The sequence below is a fragment of the Paramisgurnus dabryanus genome, chromosome 5 (genome assembly GCF_030506205.2).
Source record: "Paramisgurnus dabryanus chromosome 5, PD_genome_1.1, whole genome shotgun sequence".
Lineage (NCBI taxonomy): Eukaryota > Metazoa > Chordata > Actinopteri > Cypriniformes > Cobitidae > Paramisgurnus > Paramisgurnus dabryanus.
Genome location: NC_133341.1, coordinates 38,862,588 through 38,883,116, shown reverse-complemented (window position 1 = coordinate 38,883,116; position 20,529 = coordinate 38,862,588). Strand labels below are relative to the sequence as shown.

The following is a 20,529-nucleotide window of genomic DNA, read 5'->3' as shown; positions in this document are numbered from 1 at the left end:
AGTACGCTCCGAACAATTGTTTTAGAAAAGCCTATGGTAAGTTACAGACATCCGCCATCGATACGGAATAAGGTTGTACGTAGTTATCTTCCGGCGCCTGAGAAAAAAACATGGCTAACCTCGTTAACCGGTTATTTTAAAAGTGCAGACATTGCGACAATATGGTGAAAACTAATACGTTTACAGATGTAAATTCTGGAAAAGTGTATCCCATTAGTTCTTTCATCAGTTGTAATACTTCTCATGTAATATATACAGTAGATTAGAATGTGAATGTGGGCATTTTATGTTGGTCAAACAAAAAGGAAATTACGGTTAAGAGTAGAAGAGCATATGCGATTCAGACAAAAAACGTGTTGTAACCCATGGCGAGACATTATATTGAGGCGGGTCATACTTGTGAATCTTCATTAAAAGTTACTGGCATTGAATCCATCCCCTGTACAATAAGAGGGGGGAATAGATTAAAACGGCTTCTACAAAGAGAAACGTTTCGGATCTATACACTTAAGAGTATGGAGTTTCCTGGTGTTAATGAAGAAATTGACTTTTTGCCTTTTTTGTAATTTTGTTTATATTTTTATTTTATATTTCTGTGTAGTGTAAAATGATGAAGACATTTATTTTTTGCCTTTTTTGTAATGGTTGTTTATTTACTTTATTTACATTTTTGTGTGATGTAAGTGAATCTGAAAATAGTGATTAGATTGTCTTTATTTGAGTGGAATGGTGGCCACTCCCATCTATTATCCAGCTGCTCGTGATTACTGTTTAAGTAGAGCGCTGTGTATCAATGCATCTACGCGTTGATCTACCTTTTAAATTTTGCATGAAGCCCAGTGAATTAAAGGCTTTTCAATATTTTTCTCACTTGAGTGCCTTGGATTTTTGCATATTTAGTAAAATTATTACCTCTCATCTTCCAAAGAGCACCAGTGATTGTTACAAAGAAGACCAGTGTAGTACGCTCTGCTATTTCTCATATACAATTCAACCTACTATTTTAAGATGAAATCAAGTTGAAAAGATTTTTTTACGTTAAAGTAAACATAAAAATCTACGTTAATTTGACACATTTTTTGCAGTGCAAGTTGTTTTCTGAATAAGATCTGAGTATTGTGGGTAAACAAGATAATTTCACCAAAAAAAAAATCATTTTGCTCTATTTCTTAAACAAAGCTACCAGCAGTTAAAACTGTAATTACTAGAGTATATACTATGGATATGGATAGTATGAATGAATACATCCAATACACGCGACATAACAACAAGTAAGTTGTTAATTGGAACGACGTTAAACAAGTACCGTTTAACCACAAGGGACAGTTGTTAAATATATGTATTTGCATTTGAATAGAGCTGCGTTACCGCTTTCGAACATTTTTAATTAAAACAACGCATCTTCTTCTTCAGTGGATAACTCCTCTCCTAGGGGCTCATGGAGTAGTAAAGGGTCCATTGAATGAACACTTTGGGATCTTGGGATCATCCAGGTACTTTTCTCCTACTGTTTTTTGAATACTATGACACTGCAACAAATTAGCTGTAATTATGCATCTGTGAATCTGTGCGTACACTTTATAAACGAGACGCTTGATGTGCAAACATCAGAAGTGACTTTTTCACGCGAGGGACAGGAGAAAAAACAAACACTGTACTTGGTAAATGCAAAACCAGTCGTGTGTAACATGTAAATTACAGGATACAGTTTTCACATGACATCAGTTTTGTTGTTTACAATGAGTAAACACGACCCGACCATCAATGCAAGAACTTAATCTTTCACTGGAAATTATTGATCACTAACCTTTATCAGTCGTAATGCTCAAAAACTGACAGAGAGACTAAAGTCTTCGTGCGATTATGTGAATTGATTTAATAAAGTTGATGAGAAAAAAAATCATTCACTCATTCTCAGAAGAAAATGTTAAGGAGTTACGTTATAAAGGTTCAGCGTGACTGCACAAATTCAGAGATGTTGAATTTAGATTCAGTGTAAATGAATGTGTTAGGGGCAGTCACACTAGACTTTAAAGCATGCAAATATTTTTCGGGTCAGTTAACGCTCCGTCCAGCTTTGCTTTTTTCAGTAGTAAGAAAGGTCACGTTGTGACGGAGTGTTTTCTACCGGTCACACGTCTCCATGTGATACGAATTTTCAGGTTAGAGTTCACCCGACTTAAACTTTGGTACACAGCGAAATGCAAAATACCAACCGGGTGATTCTGGCAAAATTAGACTTATGAGGTGTCATGAAACATTTTGATAAAAAAGTAAATGCTATCAAAATAAGAAGCATACAGTTACAAACATCTCTCCATGTACTTTTTTGCACATGACATCATACAAACCAATTTTTTTTTCACATTTAAGGGAAAAAGTTCATTACCGCAACGTGCCCATGACTGGATTTGGGTTCTTTGACAGTAAATATTTATAATTAAAAAATAAAAAGCTTCAGTGCATGTTATACTATAAACATTTATAGTAAAGAAACATGTGGTATTTGGTGATCATTGGTAAATGTAGAGACAATAATAAGAAATATAAATGTGTCCAAGACCAATTTTCTCATCCTCCGCAACAATTTTTAATCATTGTGTAAACCCTCAAGGAACTAACATTTTCAAAAGAAATTGTTTGAAGGGACATAATTGACTGTGACACTCAAGATGGCTACCAGGTAAGCATTCCTTATTTTTTCTCCAGATAAAAGTTAAAATTTTGTTTGTCATAGTACCTAGACAACTTTTTAGTTCTCATTACCGAAACATGAGTTTGTTAGTGCATATATTTAATGTAAGATCATGTTGCGGTAATGATAATTTTTGATAATGATAATCTAAAAAATTTAAATAATTCTATAGGAAATATTTTTAAATCCCCTAAAAATAATGGTTATAGTAAGTTCAGACCTTAATCTTATATGTGCAAAAAATGGCTTCACGGGCTTTTTAAAAAATCTGATGCTGGACACCTTCTAAATCTGGATTTCGTGAGAATCAGCCAACCTTATCTCATGGCCCTTCGTACGTATTTTACGAGGTGGCTAATTTGTATTAATTCGTACAACCACATTCGTATATATTTTTGTATGATTTGCCTGACCCCTGTGATGTTGGGGTTAGGGGTGGGGTTTCATTATTGTTTTTTAAGATAATCGTAAGTTCTTGCAGGATTCATTTCATGTGAATTAGCCAACTTGTTAAATATGTACGAATTCTCATAAGATCAGGCTGGAAATACCTTCGCATAAGCTTGCGTTTCCAGTCTGAATGGAAGTAAATTAAATTAAGAGTGTAGTTTGACCGCACCTTTAAGCTGAAATAGTTTTTTGTGAGATTTGCTTGAGATCTTCACGTTATTAAAACAGATTCTTGAGATTGTATATACAGATTTAATAGACCCACAACCCCATCCCATAAAACAATCATATTGACTTATTATTACATACCCCATTTACAATCCTATTTACATTAGTATCATGAAATATCACATTAAATATAGCATGAATTAATCAAATGACTGCTCTTACTGCTTCTCCAATTTATATTCAGCGACACAAATTGTCCAACAAAATCATTTACAAAATTCTGTTCTGAACGTTTTTCTCTCGTCTGAGTAAAGATGACATGTGAACCTATCTGTGAAAACCCAGCTAAAGTAATGTTTTTGTCATTTAGTGTTCGCATCCTACATAATGCACATTCTGTGAAAATATAATCTTGATATCTTTAATATTGACAAAGTAAGATCGTGTCAAAGATTGAACTCAAATGTTTAGATTATGAGACTTTAGTCTGGATTTGACAGACAGGATCAGTGGCCGGTCGCATAAACTTTTTAGACTAGTCTTAAAGTTAGTCATTCTTTTTTTTTTTTTCAAAACTGATTCAAGTCAGTTACATAAAAATGTAAACTGATCTCATTTTAATCCAAAAAGTAAGACTGTTTAGCCCTAACTAATTGCTAGTTGGTTAAGACACAGTCTATGTTTATGCAACCAGCCCCAGATATTAAATGTGTGACAGGAGTTTTCTCTGTGAGCCTCAATGATAAAAGCCTTAAAGTTTACTCTATTACTAGTGGCAAAAAAATATCAAAAGATGTACAGAATGGATGTCAAAAAAGGTTAAATAGAAAAGAAGGCAGACCAGCTATCATGTCCTCGTCTTGGCTAGGTATTCCCGAAAGATATGTTTTAAAACCAAGGGTCAATAAATTCCTGGTTTTGAGTTCTGCAGCACCATCATGCAGTTACATTCTTACATTCGGTCGTAAAAACCGATCAACCGGTCTCCATACAGACGTCCTCGTGAGAAAACCTTCCTCTCTGGATTGAAAACACTTCTTATAGTCTCAAAGTCATTCGTTTGGATTTAGAAAATAAAAAACATCCGAGCCAGAGAAGGTCGAGTCCCATCGTCCCCTCGTCTCATCGCAGTTTAGACTTCCCGTAAATGTTGCGTTGCACCGATATGAGTTTCTCCAGACAGACCAGGCGACTCTCGTGAAGAGAACTGTGCCATAACGTGCCGACGGACCGCGAGTCCTCGCTGCGGCACAACATGTACGACACGTTCTCCGTCTGGCTCTGGATAAAACCGCTGCGGAGCAGAGATCTGCAGAACAGACTCATCCGATCTGTTCGTCTCAGGATTAAATGGGCCTTCCTGTAGACGACAGAGAGAGAAGTCACGTGTGCCGTTTGTGTGATGTCAAAGAAGTCCTGAATCTCAGCTATGATGAACATGTTTTTAGTACTACTAAAGTAAAAATGTCTATTAAAGAAAACAAATCAAAGTCAGTGAGATGAAACCAACATGCTGAAAACGCCACATGTGTCAAAAATTAGATCATGATATTGACCGAAGGCTATCAGCATGTATAATTCGTTCATCAAATACTTTCGCTTCAAATTCGCTATCCTGAAAATACAGCTTTATGGTCTGTCTGTTAAACGCCACTACAATTTTTCAGCAAAGTCCTCTAAGTGCACAGAAGACGAATGTGAAACAATCGTGGATCACATTCAAACTTGTGTCCTTTGTGAGTATTTGGATCTGAATACACAATTTGACAGTCATATGCTTCACAGCGCCCCCTGTTGTGTGCTTGAGTTTCTTCATTTTACATTCTGACTGACAGAAAATACTGCAAAAAATGATTTTCAAGAAAAAAAATGTCTTTGTATTTTTGTCTTGTTTTCAGTAAAAATATCAAAAAAGTCTTAAATTAAGCTTATAAAAATATCAAATTTAAGTGATTTTGTGCATAAAACGAGCAAAAAAATCTGCCAATGGGGTAAGCAAAAAAATCTTGAACATTTTTCGTAAACACTAAATTCAAGAAAAATTTGCTTGCGCAGTTGGCAGATTTTTTACGTAAAAACCTTTTCTACGGTAAGTTTTTTAAGCACATTGACTGGAATCAACCCAAGCATGATTCATTTCTAACTAAATAACATTTGTACATACAGTAACTTTCATAAAGGACTTGTTATCAAGTCAATCACACGTTATTTAGTCAGTGTTCATGTCTTGAAGAAACATAACAGAGAAAATACATCGGACTTATGATCTATACAAACTGGAGATGTATACTTGTTGGTGTCATAAAATTGTATTGTTGCACTATATTGGTGTTTTAAAGAAAAGTAATCATGCTTTCAACATGATAAATTAGATATTAGCCAATATGCTAATCTGCAAAACAGATATTAGGCCCTATCTATCATACACCCGGCGCAATGCGGCGCAAAGCGTGACATGTGTTTTTTGACAGCCTCGTTTTGGAATCAGCATGGCGTCGGACTGAATAAGTCGTATAGTTTGTCTTATAAAGTGCCTTTTTTAGAATTGACCTAAAAACCTTGCTTGCACTTAGAGGGTTTTGTGAAAAAAAGTTAAATTTGTTAAATAGCAATAAAAGAACGTAAGTGACATTTATGAAAAAAAGGCATTTAAATTACTGACTAATAGCCTTTTTATTGCCATTAAAATGAAATTAGTGAACCTAAACATAAGATCCTGATCAAAAATGTCAGATGCACTTAAAAGTGTTTTGCATCTTAACTCCTCTGATATATGATGATTCAAACAGTTATATTTTACCTTAATAAACTTTAAATAGCCGAATAAATTAGGAACTAACATGAATTTAAAGATAACACTCCCAGTATCTTTCTCATCTATTTGTCATAAAACCCCTTAACATCATCATCATTCTCATTCTCAAATCATTTCAATGCTTTTCTGTGCATAGACATTGTGGGAAACATACATTAGTATGTTTATACAGTACACAAGCCTTGCTCCACAATCACATTTACATTCAGCTTTAAACTCACAATGTGAGTTTTCTCTTCTGAAAGCATTTTCAGGGGTCATTTTGAGTCAAACATGACATACAGATCCAAAATACACTTCAAACCATAATACAAACTCTGTGCTGGATATTCATAGAGATTATCTGTTCCTTGATCCTCAAGAGTAAATGAATAGTAACTGCTGGTCTCTATTTTATAACATACTTTTTTATAATACATAACAATGTTTAAAAACCATTTGCCATTATAATACTAACACTGGCTGATTTTTAAAGCTGAATTCGACAGATCATTTAGTAATACGACCTGTACTGTACTGTATAACCTGATGACCAGGACAAACCGTACCCAGATGAAACCCTGTACCCCATCACCAGATCTTTGTGTTCTTTATACGCCAGAACTCTTTAGTATTATTATTATTACATGACTTGAACTTTGATGGAGAGGGCAAAGGGTGAAGAGGAGGACGGGTGAATAAGTAGTACAGGAGGTACAATGAGAGGTGAAGAAGAGGATTGATGGATGCGCTCTCTTACCTGGGTCCCAGCTCATCTTCACTTCTCCACACGAAATCCCCAAACTTCTCATAGTGTGAATTGTAGTGATGCTGTACTCGATAGAGAAGAGGAGGAGAGATCTCCATCAGTGTGTTATATGCCGTCTGCTGCTCTTTTCCACTTGTGTAGCCGTTGTAAAGGTTGTACACTTTGTCTGCGATCTCTGTTTGAAGGAAATGGAAAGGTCAGTGTTCGTTTATTCATTGACGATCTGTTTTTGGTCTGTACTTCTGTGTGCACCTAATTCATGGTTTAATTATTGTTTGTAATGACTTCTACTTTTATTTTACTTTTTTATAATGTGATATAGTTTTTGTTTAGTGTTCTTCACACTGGAGACTGATGCGAATACAGATTTAGGACTGTGACATCATGCGTCTTCAACTGGGGTCCAGAGCCCCTTGGGGGTCTGTGGTTGTATTTGTGGGGGGTCCTCCAATACTGCAAAAAATTACTTTTTAACTTATTTTGTCTTGTTTTCAGTAGAAATATCTAAAAATTCTTAAATTAAGATGTATTTTCTTGATGAGCAAAATAAGTCTAGTTTTTAGACTAAACATATCAAATGTAAGTGAATTTGTGCTTGAAACAAGCAAAAAAAATCTGCCAATAGAATAAGAAGTTTTTTCTTGAATTTACTTAATACAATAAAAATTCAGCAAAACATGTCTTATTCCATTAGCAGATTGTTTTGCTAAATTCTAAGACTAATTGTGAAAACGCATCTTAATGTAATAATTTTTTGATATTTCTACTGAAAACAAGACAAAAATACTAAGTAAGATAGTCATTTTTTGCAGTAAAACATTGTTTGAATTCAAAATATATATATATATTTTTTTTAGGAAAAATTCAATTGATTGGATTAATAGGCTTATAATAGAAATGATAAAAACTTGATTCAAATACTTGAATCACAAACATATTGGCCGCATTTCTTTCTTTTCTCCTTTTCAGTAAAAAAACAGGTATTGTTTAGAAATAGTGAAAACTTTTGAACTATTGCCTCCCTGTGACACATCGCTTTTATTGTTTCCTAATCTTTGGATAAAAAACGTCAATTAAGATGCTTTTTCTTGATGAGCAAAATGACCCAAGAAAATTAGTCTTTAGATATAAATAAGAATTTTTAGATATGTTTACTGAAAACAAGACAAAAATACAAAGAAAATATTTTCTTGAAAATAATTTTTTGCAGTGTATACAAACGTTTATTTTAATATATTTGTAACATAACCATCATAACAAAGTATGCAAATATTTTATGCATGTATTTAAATTTTATGCATGTACTCGGTGTCCCTGCTCCTCCTTTCTACCTATTAAGGGCTCCTTGGCCTGAAAACGGTTGAAGACCTCAGCTTTACATTATTCATGTGAAGGGATTGAGGATAAACGGCGCTGTACCTTCAGCCTTACTGTCATCCACCATGGGACAGGACGTGCGGACCGTCACAAAACTCGCATCTGATCGACTGCCACGGCTGTCCACAGCATACAGAGTAAACCTACAGAAGAATTTGAAATTGAGATTTATTTACTGAATAAATAAGCTTTCCATTGATGTATGGTTTGTTAGGATAGGACAATATTTGGCAGAGATACTATTTGAACATCTGGAATCTGAGGGTGCAAAATATTGAGAAAATCTATTTTAAAGTTGTCCAAATTTAAAGTCCTTAGCAAAACATATTACTAATGATAAATAATTTTTTCAAATATATTTATGGTAGGAAATACAAAATATCTTGATGGAATGTGATTTTTACTTAATATCGCAAAGATTTTTGACATAAAAAATTACCATTTTAACCCATCCATATATCTTTGGCTATTGCTGCAAATACACTTGTGATTTATAAGTGGTTTTGTAGTCACATATGTGGTCATATATATTAATATATACACAATTGAAACTATAACTTTACAGTGCATTACCCTTTCAGTATCTGTAAGATGTTAATAATAAAAAAATACAATTGACACCAATCATTGTGTTCAAAAGTTTACATACCCCTGGATCTTCATGTATGGTGTTGGCATCAGTGAATGTTTTTATGCTTTGTAATAGTTGTTTGTTTTTAGTTTTAAAAAGATAATTCTTATCATCATACAGTCACTGCTGGATAGAAGACAAATATACAGAAGATGCTGAAAAAGCATCATGTTTTGACGTGCAAAATATTTCTGAAGATCAGTGGACAATTTAATGACCCGGTCCAATATTCTGCAAAGGGTTTATAAACTTAAGGCTGATACCACATATCAGATATTGCATGGACTGAATTCGATTTTTGTCGTCTTTTTTAAACCCTCCCAACCCAAAGAAAGCCTCATTCAGTGGCCGCTGTTAAAGATCTCTTTCAGGCCATTTCATTGTTTTAAATGTAACCAAAACACTTAAACACGCAAATAAACCAAAAAGACTGACAGAGAAACACCAAATAACTTTGGGCTTAGTCAACACAAACTCACACACGCAATCTTTAGCAGGGTGATTAAAATCAAGAGGTGTCCCTATGCATTAGAAAGCACAACTCCCAGCATGCAGCATGAAAGCTGTGATTCCAGGAGATGTGTGGAAATAGCGTGCACGCAGAAAAAAGCAACAGCTATTAAGGCTAATAGCAGTTTAAATGGGACTCCCACTTCCTCTAATGACGGAGTTCCGCTTGGCAAATACGAAACACATTAAAGTTGAGCTCAGCATTTTCATAGACCACCCAGACCACAGACCTGCACTGAACTGTTCTGGAAACAGCGCTGTCTCCAGTTAATCACGGCTCTCAGTCAGCGCTCGGGTCAATGAGGTCAGTGCCCCCCAATACAACACTTTGTCTCTATATAACTGATAACATCCAGTCATTTTCATCGACTATCCATCTTAATGAGTCACAAGTATCAAAAGACGTAAACTAAATTTAATCGAGCAATACGTAACTCCAGGTCATGCTATACTGTTGGTATATTCAAGGTTGAGGACTTTACGATACTTTAATGTCAACTATGCTAGCATGACTAGAACATAACATTGTCTTATCAGCATCCAGCACTATACACTGTAAAAAGAAAAATATGGATCAACTTAAAAAATTACTTCAATTGGTAATGCCTAAAAAAATGTACCTTTATCCAACTTAAATCTTTCACCTAAAGTGAAATTAAAGTGAAATTTTAAGTTGGATCAATAAAAAAATACTTTAATTGGTAACGCCTAATAATGTGAAATTTTATCCAACTTAAATTTTTCACCTAAAGTGAAACTAAAGTGAAATTTTAAGTTGGATCAATAAAAAATACTTTAATTGGTAACGCCTAAAAATGTGAAATTTTATTCAACTTAAATTTTTCACCTGTAGTGAAACTAAAGTGAAAGATCAATAAAAAAAAATACTTTAATTGGTAACGCCTAAAAAATTTGAAATTTTATTCAACTTAAATCTTTCACCTAAAGTGAAACTAAAGTCAAATTTTAAGTTGGATCAATTAAAAAATACTTTAATTGGTAACGCCTAATAATGTGAAATTTTATCCAACCTAAATTTCTCACCTAAAGTGAAACTAAAGTGAAATTTTAAGTTGGATAAAAAATACTTTTATTGGTAACGCCTAAAAAATTTGAAATTTTATTCAACTTAAATCTTTCACCTAAAGTCAAGTAATTGGATCAATTAAAAAAAACTGTAATTGGTAAAGCCTAATAATGTGAAATTTTATCCAACCTAAATTTTTCACCTAAACTGAAACTAAAGTGAAATTTTAAGTTGGATCAATTAAAAAAAAAACTTTAATTGGTAAAGCCTAATAATGTGAAATTTTATCCAACTTAAATGTTTCACCTAAAGTGAAACTAAAGTGAAATTTTAAGTTGGATCAATTAAAAATTTTTTTTATTGGTAACGTCTAAAAATGTGAAATTTTATTTAACTTACATTTTCTCACTTTACATAAAAAATTTAAGTTGAAAATTGTTAAATATTTCAAGTGTTACCAATTAAAGTCATTTTTCACCTTACAATTTTCACTCAACTAAGAACAGAGAAGTAAAACTGTAAACTATAAAAAAAAATTAACAATTGGAGAAGTTTTTTTAAGTAGAGGAACTTTCACATATACAGTGTAGTAACATTGCTTATATTACTGTACATTTTTAATTTGATAAATTTACATTTATGCTTTTATCTAAAGCTACTTGCCAGCCAATTGAGCTCTTGATGTTTATACAATGCTGTAAGAGAATGCCTAAGTACTGTAAGAAACATGGACCTCATGTATTTAGCCGATTTCCAAAACTGTGCCGGACCACAAGTATTCAGAAGTTTACGTGAGAATGGAGCAGCATTACTCTATCGGTGGATTCCAACATCAAATTAAATCTAAAAGCAATTTTGGAATATTTATTTAAATTCCATCATTACCAGAAATGCCGTCGTGCATTGGTACTGTAAACCGACATCAAATGCATCCAGACATTTTCTCGTTTCAGCTCGGTTGTATAATAAAGGCCCGCTGCCGTCTGTAATCAACTCCGGTGAAATCGATACGCATAACAGAACGAACAAACGACCGAAATGTTTCTTCCCACTTCCAGGGAAACGTTTCTTTACACGGCATGGTTTCTACACTTTGACTCTTCCTTTGTTTGGAAATCCATATTTCAATGACCACCAGCTGATTGTTTTGTTTGTAATCCGGGCTGTTTATACACGACTTGCATAGTTTGCCTGATCTTGTTATTCATCGAAGGAGCGTGGCATTCCTTTCCTAAACCTCACCAAAAAACATCGATCCAAATCCAGCATTCCCTGCCAACCCCATCAGAACAATCACATTGTTTGAATTATGTGGTTGTGCATTTTTTATCAGACAATTTGTAGTTTGGTTAAGGACTCGTTGCTGTTTCGGGCTGGCGTTACTGACTATACACTGACTCTGAATTTAGCATTTAAATGTTGAGCATTCCTTTAAACTCTCAGAAATTACTTTTGTTTCCTTATTGCAATATTCAGTATTTTTTATCTTTGTTGTTATGGATGTTATGTTACTGAATAGATCCGACTATGAAGTCTAAGGACTCTGCAAACAATTGGCAGAGATAAAGATCACCCATGAGAACAAAAGCTCAAAGTGGTCTGGCTCTTCACTGGGAATGTCAAAACATGCTGGCAAAACACACTCTCTCTCTCTCTCTCTCTCTCTCTCTCTCTCTGGATGGCTGACATGTCTCTGTTGTCCTGTTTTCTTCTTCACTATTTTCTGGTTTCTTCAATGCTCTTGGCTTTGCTCAATCCTTTGGCTCTTCTATATTCAGTTCAGCATTTTGTTGAGTTGTGTTTGTTGATGTGTGTGTCGCTGGACCTCAATTTACCTCACTGTAAGACAACAGTTTAACATAGGGGACAATTTCATATTTGAATGACATTGCTGGGAAGTGTGAGATTTCTGGGCTCTTTCTCTTAGGAAAAACATCAGAGATCCAGGAGGCATCAGTAAAAGTCTTAGGGCTACCGCCATCGCAAACCATCATTTTGTCATTAAATAACGACTGTCTGGATTTACGAAAGGGGATAATTAGCGCTGTAAAAGTGTGGTCTAGTTATTTTTGTGACAGACTTTATTGCATATATGCGTTTCCCTTTCAGACGTAAAATTTATGGGAGGAGATTATTTAAATGATTTACGCAATGCAATTTACTAATGTTTCATAATTTATTTATTTAACGGAGAAAAAAGCATGTCTCAAAATTTTTTCACACTTGGATTGGCTGCAATTGTTGCTGATAGGAGAGGCATCTCAGAGATCAAAGAGTGCTTGGTTGAAGGTAAAACTTTATTTGAAATGCCAGAGGAACGTATTATTCCAAAATATTGTTTGCCAAACAATGTTATTTTTCATTTGCTGGAGGAAATACCAATACCAGGTGTTTCAAAACTTCTTGTAAACCTTCATTTTTTGTCCTTCAGTTCTTTTCAGTGTCCTATGGTTTCATTAGCTGGGATTTCACACCCTGAATTTACAGCTGGGATGTCTGTGGTGCTGAACTGAAGCGCATCAGGCGTTAGTGTATCACCTGCACCTGAGCAGCATCAGATCGGCTTATTTGCAAAACCTGAACTAATTTGCGCTGCTATAAGTGGATTGCGTTGGTCATTATATAAATCAGCCAGTGTGATTTTTTAGTATTTAACCCGCAGATATTACTACTCCCATCCCATTTTTTGGAATTGTACTCTCATGCTAAAAGTATTTATTATCTCATCATTTTCTTCTACACTATACACCAATGAAAATAAACGAAGAGACCTCTTTGTGGATGAATATTTCTTATAGGATAAGAAACTGAGTATTTGTTTGTGCAACGCAGTAAGAGCTAGCTTTTTGCACATATCCATACTATATTTAAATTCTGTTCTTTAATATAATAATAATAAAAAAATATAAACAATGCTTTCAATCTTTTATTACCTTATCTTAAATAACTTTTTCTATTACAACCTTGCACTAAACTAACAAATTAAATTCCTGAACTATTATAGCCTACATTTTTGCCACCAAAAATGTTTTGATTTATTTTTAATTTTTTTTAAGTAATCGTATTGACTTCATTATGTTTCATCTCTGTAAGAATTAATATTACTGCTCTATGTGTAACTGCATAGCAAGCAACATAATGATATACTTTATACACTCATATTGAGATGAGTGAGTTGCATACATAGGCTACTTTTACCTTTTGCACATTTTTATCTAGTGCCGGTCCTAGATGCTAGGGGTCCCTCAGCAAACCTTTGTGAGGGGCCCCCTGTCAGTGCATTCATAAAACCCATTCTATGTTTCTGCTTAGTTAGTTGTTAACTAACCGCGTATTGTATTATCTTACAGCTGTATATTATTGCCATATGGACATTGCTTTGACACTCACCTCTGAATAACAAACTAGCTGATTATAACATGAATCATGTATTTGCTGTAAAGCTGTTTTTATTCAATTTGTGTTATGAGAAAAAAACAGAAATGTGATTTACTTTATATTCACTGACATAAATGATTACTTAGTTACTGAAAATTACTTATTATAAAGGGCAAACAAAACAATTTGGGAATCTGTATTGCAGTAATATTTTGAAAATATTGCACTGCTATGTTTTGCAATACTAACACCACTTTAAAATATTACAAAACACATCTTCCTCTTGTTCCCTTGCTTCACAGTTTTTCCCTTTATTCTGCTCCAGACGAATAGCTCCGTTTTGAAGCCATGGTGGGCATATGATATGCACCCCTGCGTCATGCACACATCTGTTTCTCAATCTGAAGGCTGCAGCCTCCGGAGGTCGCATATGAACATTGCATATGTCATCAAGCTTGGTTAATTTAAGTAAACTGAGCATTTAATTTGCAAGTCATAAGCATACTATAACAATTGACAATTAACTTAAAAATAATAGTCAACATTAAAATTGTTAATATTCATGACATATGCAACTTATAAATGTGACCTCTGAAGGCTGCCGCCTTCGGATTGGAAAACGCGTCCTGTATGTTGTCCGAGGACATATCAGTAATTAAAGAAATCATTAAGTATTTTTAAAAACCTGCATACATCCGCACGTTTGCAAATTATTAAAATGTCTTGTTTACATTTTAAATAATAATCATTTTGATTTGGTATAATGGTATTTCGATTATTTTGAGATCAAAGGGGCCCCCTAGTGGTGCGGGGGCAAAGTCCCGACCAGATTAATTGATCACATGGTGACAATGATATGATTGACGTGAGGTGCAGATGAGAAATCTGATCACGCATTCCTTTATCCTCGCTGTTGTGTAGCGATGGAAGACGCGCAACATCTCAAGCGCTTTTAAAAGAACAAAGAAGTGCCTTGACTCGCATTTAACACGCATTTTAAGAAGCGACATGTGAAAGGCCCTTAAAGCTTACATCAATAATCAAACGAATCTAAAACGAAGTAAATAAAAATCTTTCTGTCGGACTATGTTATTTTTTTTAAAGCAGGCCACAGATAGAGGGAGGGAGGGCTGCAAATGGCCCGCGGGCCGGGAGTTTGAGACCACTGGTGTATACTGTATGCACATCGAATGTGTAAATAAAGAAATGTCATTTACTTTCTTTCATGCACCTCATAAGTTCAGTATTGTTTGAAAGACATCTTACTGTAGGAGACACAAGAAGACAGAATGTCCACTTCTCTGTCCAATTGTCTCTTGGTACTGATGCTAACATTGTTACTATGGCAATGGTATAGATGAAGATATATTGCATATTGACACTTTTTTTTCTGAACAAACCAAAAGGGATTTATGTGCAATGAGAACAAAGAATAAAAAAAACAGTGGTTTCATTCACTGAAGATGCACGGTAATGTTCATTCAAAACCTCTCTCCTATGAGCAAAAGTGCCTTAGCAAACATCAGTATTTATGGCAATTAGTGGGTATGAAGACGTGAGGATAATGGACATGGAGACAGAGACTGTCTGTGTGTCTCTCTGGATTCATGTGTTTGTTTGATGGAGAAACAGACGCTGATGTGTTCCTGATTCCTGTAAAGCATTTCTTATCTGGTTTCCAGCTCAGAGGTTTCACAGGAAAGCACGGTTTGAGGGCATATGGCCTTCAGGAGTCTCCTTTGAACCTGAAAACGTGTCTCGGGACTATGAAATCACAAAACACCGAGCTATGCAAAGCGACAGAAAGAGACCTGGGAGTTATTTGATGCCCCAGATCTCACAAAAAATCTGCCTTTTTCAAAAACAGTAAATACTTTTGTTTTTCAGTGTACCTCATCGATATGCTGATCTTAATTTCAGCCATTTAGGAAAGAGGACTCCAGTTTAGTGGAATATATGCTTTGTATTTGCCATAAAAAAGAGTAAGATTTGAACTAATCCCCTGGCAAGTATAGGCATAATTCAAACCTCTTATAATTCACACCACTGTCATACCTGTCAACATTGAGATTGGAAAATAAGGGAAATTTCCCAAACCCTTACAACCCCCCCTCTCATTACTATGCAAGGGAATGGATGGGTACACTGTCCCTTACTTAAACATGTTCTTACTTAGGATTTTCAGTACAACAATCTAACAATTCTTAATCAAAATCCGAAGAGTTTGGTTCTAAAACGCAATAAATCAATTTTGACAAATTTTGGTAAAAATGTGTTTTCTATACCAAGAAAGTGAAAAGATGAAAACCACTATTTTCTGTTACAAACTTTCATATAGCATCTTTAGGTTATAAAAACATAAAAAATTCAATTTTCAAAGATTTATTATAAAAACTGATAATTTTTTCCGCAAAATGCAATAAATCCATGACAATTTTTTTTTCAAAAGGCTATAAATCTATTGAATCAATGTATAATGTGCCTTATTCTTTGCCATGTTATATTCATATAGTTGACTAGTGGTATACACTGATTAAAAAAATTAACATTAATGACATTAATCCAAACACTTACTTTGTCATATTAAGTACATTGTCATTGTGTTATATTTGGGACGTCGTTGCTGATTTTTTTTGACAGCGATCAGCTGTAAAATGTTAAGTCCGGCTAGACTTTGTTGACTTTGAGTAAAATAATGGAAAGTATTTCTTAAGATCCCCTGGGGTCAATGTGTTAGCATGACAGAAGCTGTCGTGTGAGAACAATCAACGGCCGGCATTTTTCGTCTCCCGAGTGCCTCTCACATAAATTATTAGATGTTGATGGCTTACCACCAAAGGTTTATCAATGCCATCAAAATATTATTTTGTTTTTGTTTGTTGGTGATCATGAAATACAAAGTAGATGAGGAAAACTAGGATTGCGTGTGCGCGCCGCCATTGTTTTTTAAAATGCGTGGAATGGTGCGCTGTGATTGGTAAAGTGAATTTATTGCATTCTGCAGAGATTAAGGACTGGCTTGTCGTCTCGTTTTGGAAAAAAGGACAAAAGATGGCAGAATAACACTGAAGGATTTTGCGTAAAATTAAGAATTTACTTTTTAATACTGACCTGACACAATACTGATTTTGGTGGTAACAATTTTTTTTTAAATGGCGTTTATTGCGTTTCGAAGCCAAACTCATCATATATTTTCTTGGCCTTAGAAAATATGTCTAGTTTTTAGACAAAAAATATTAAATTTAAGTGAATTTGTGCTTAAAACAAGCAAAAACAAAAAACTGCCAAGAAACCTTTTTTTTTTTTTTTTAAACACTTGCACTGCAAAAAAACATTATTATAAAGAAAAAAAATATTGCCCCTTAATATGCACACTGCAAAAAATAAATTTTCAAGAAAACATTTTCTTAGTATTTTTGTCTTGTTTTCAGAAAAAAATATCTAAAAATTCTTAAATTAAGATGCTTTTTTGATGAGCAAAATGACCCAAGAAAATAAGTCTAAACAAGCAAAAAATCTGAAAATTGGGTAAGCAAATTTTTCTTGAATTTTCTTGAATTTAGTGTTTAAGAAAAATGTTCAAGATTTATTTCCTTGTTTGATGCACAAAATCACTTAAATTTGATATTTTTGGTCTATAAACTAGACTTATTTGTTGGGTCATTTTGCTTATCAAGAAAAAGCATCTTAATTTAAGAATGTTTAGATATTTGTACTAAAAACAAGACAAAATACTAAGAAAATATTTTTTTTCTTTTTTGCACTAAATGTCAGTGCCGTGGTTGGATAGTTCAGATTAAGGGGCGGTATTATTATATTAAGAATCCCTACTGAGATCACAAGGGGTGGAGAATGGTTTACCAAAACCAAAGTTACTGGATTGATTTTTTCACATTTTCTAGGTTGATAGAAGCACTGGGGACACAATTACAGTATAACACTTAAGCATGAAAAATATATGTCCTCTTTGCGTTTATCTTTCTGTGATTAATAATGAAATCACGGATGACGGTATGTCTTAAGAAATCTTAGTGAGGGACAGAGTTTTTGGGGAGATTGGACTAGTAACGTACTCCATATGAAACCCTCTATCTTTCCTTAAATAGTAAAAGGTGACACCATCCCGTCCACTATTTACCTTCTTAAACCAACCTTTTTCATTACACAACAGCGCTGTAAAAAAAATAAGATGATTTTTCCAGAATTTTGTGACAGAGTGGACAACACAGAGGTCATACTTTCACCTGCAGTTACACAATATATAAAGTGAGTTGTAATCCCCTAAAATGGAGAGCAAAATCCTGTGAAAGTCTGGTGAGGAACCAAGGTGGCAGCGAAACAGAAAATCACACATCTAGAATAAACATTTAAGAAAGAACGCAAATGTACACAATGTTCTTTAACCAGTGTTTCTTCATATCTAAAAAAGGGCAGCGCACGCAATAACATTGGACATTGATGAGGTTCATCCCGTTCGTAACAAAACCACGTTCTGACAAGTGCCGTCACAAGGGACCAGGGCTACCAATGAGGGTCTTTAAAAGCCCGCCTATAAACACAACTTACTAAAATAACAATGGGTAATACCACCCTCAGCTAACTTAACTATCAATTCAAAACCACATCACATTTACTGGCCGGAGGTCTTGAGACCATTAGGTCGGTGTTGGGAGGATTTGTCCTTCCAAAGCATCCAGGCTGAATATTGATTCCTCGCTTACATTACGTCAAAGACTGTTGGGATATAATCTAGTTGCTGTTTTGAGTCGAGCTGCTAGCCAAGCGTGCGAAGTGAATGACTGCCATATATCAAGAAGCGGGACCGTTCGGGACCCACTTACACAGATTACTGACCGCTCTATATCAATATCTGGGCTAACCATGTCATGCATGAATATGCAATGCGAACACTGGGATACAGACAAGTCTTACTTGTAAAGGCTGTCGGGCTCCAGGCACTTGAAAACCAGCGAGTAGATGGTAGTGTGAGGATGTTCACCGCTTCTTCGACCCGCCACCACACACGAGGAGCCAAGGCCCGAGAAAAGATCATCCATGAGACTGAGAACCTCTCCTGAGAAAGACACAAAGCCAAAAATCATCATTTACTCATTTCTCTTCGTGGCCCTTTAAGCACTTTTATGTTTAAGTCTGGCTTTATATTTGCATACAAATTCATATGGATTTGGATTATGGTTATTTTCATAGATAAACTAACTCAAACATGAATTTGGTTGATTTGATATGTAAGAAACACATTATAAAGGATTGCATGACACCGGAGCGTTCTGAAGCATGTTGTGGTGTCCTGTGAATAGCGGTTTAACAAACAGGAAAACATTGAAGTCAGCTTGGTAAAAATAATGACACACAGGCACTTGCAGAAAACATTTCTTAGCACGATCTGAGAGGCAGAGCAACCAAAACAACATCTGACGCCTCCGATTTGAGCGAGACGTATATGCGTCGCAGGCTGGCATACGTTACAAAATACATATCAGGAGTCTGCTTCGCATACGGAAAAAATGGGTGGTCTAGACAAGGGTCCTGATCGAATGAATGATTGAGGCATTTTCCCAGAAAACACAATGACACCTCGAGGGGTGCCCAAACCAAGATATCGTCTTACAAGGTCTCTCAAAACCCACTGCTTACACCTTCTAAAGAGGTTCTGTATATTTTGCAAATATTTTAACTTTCATTAAATGGAAAACAATGGATTGGTAACCCCACGCACGACCGCAAAAGGTCCGTGTTGACTAATCCGAAGGCTGCTGGAATGCTCTTAAATTCATGCACAGTTTGATTTCTTCCAAGAAGCCAGCGCTGCTTACGTTATATGTGATATAATGTTTCTCCTACGCTGCTCTTCAAGTTGACAGTCAAAACAAAGCTGGTTAAATATTCCAGTGAGCCATATGCTACATGTAAAGTAACTTCAGCCAAAAGGTTGTGGGAGGTCGTAATGACAGAAACCACAGACTGTTTTCCACCTCAGATGGATGTGTGTGCGGAAAACCTTTATAAGTTATAGCGAAACTTGCCTCGGTTTACACCATTATTGCTCGTAAAGATTCGAACAAACCCCTTTGCCTCGGTATAAAACTTTGACTCATAACTTTGAATGATTCCTCAAACTGTGCTGCCTGTTGTGAATAACTCTGCGTTTACAGATCCCACATACGCATAATATTCAATTTCAATTCAACTTTATTTATATAGCGCTTTTCACAATTGTTCCAAAGTAGCTTTACATGAATAAAAACAAGCAAAAGCACAAAAAAAATTCGAGGACAACAAAAGTAGTACAGCGGTTCAAATTAAAACGTACTAATGAGCGGAGTAGTATGTAATGTATAGAATAAAGTTATAACTTAATGTTAGCTGTCTGCCTAGGGGTTGAAGAAAACTAGAAGAAAACCCCTGTTGGAAAAAAAATCTTTGAGAGAAAAAAAACCTCATCCTAAAACCACAACAAGCTGATCCTGTGGAAGATATACTATATATTAAATACTTTATTATATATTTTTATGGAAATTTAAATTTTAATTAAACCTAAATATGTCCAGGCGGGACCTGAATCATCTCTAAGCACTAAAATATTTTGACTTGAACTAGTTTAGGACCGCTAGTCTTGGACCGTTTAGTCAAACGCTTGACAATCACTAACACCACCACATCATTAGGGTTGGGTATTGTTTGATTTTTATCCATTTCAATTCTGCTTATC

General features: G+C 34.9%; 1 protein-coding gene across 1 annotated transcript in view; it reads right to left on the bottom strand.

Moving 5' to 3' along the window:
• Positions 1 to 2,344: 2,344 nt before the first annotated feature.
• Positions 2,345 to 20,529, bottom strand: part of LOC135774117 (astrotactin-2-like) — a 387,641-nt gene continuing 369,456 nt past the window's right edge. Inside the window, exons 20-23 of the mRNA XM_065284005.2 lie at positions 18,732 to 18,873; positions 8,296 to 8,396; positions 6,868 to 7,051; positions 2,345 to 4,673 (exon numbers count right to left, since the gene is read on the bottom strand). Coding sequence (XP_065140077.1) covers positions 4,436 to 4,673; positions 6,868 to 7,051; positions 8,296 to 8,396; positions 18,732 to 18,873 — 665 coding nt within the window. The 3' untranslated portion in view covers positions 2,345 to 4,435. The remainder of the gene's footprint in view (positions 4,674 to 6,867; positions 7,052 to 8,295; positions 8,397 to 18,731; positions 18,874 to 20,529) is intronic.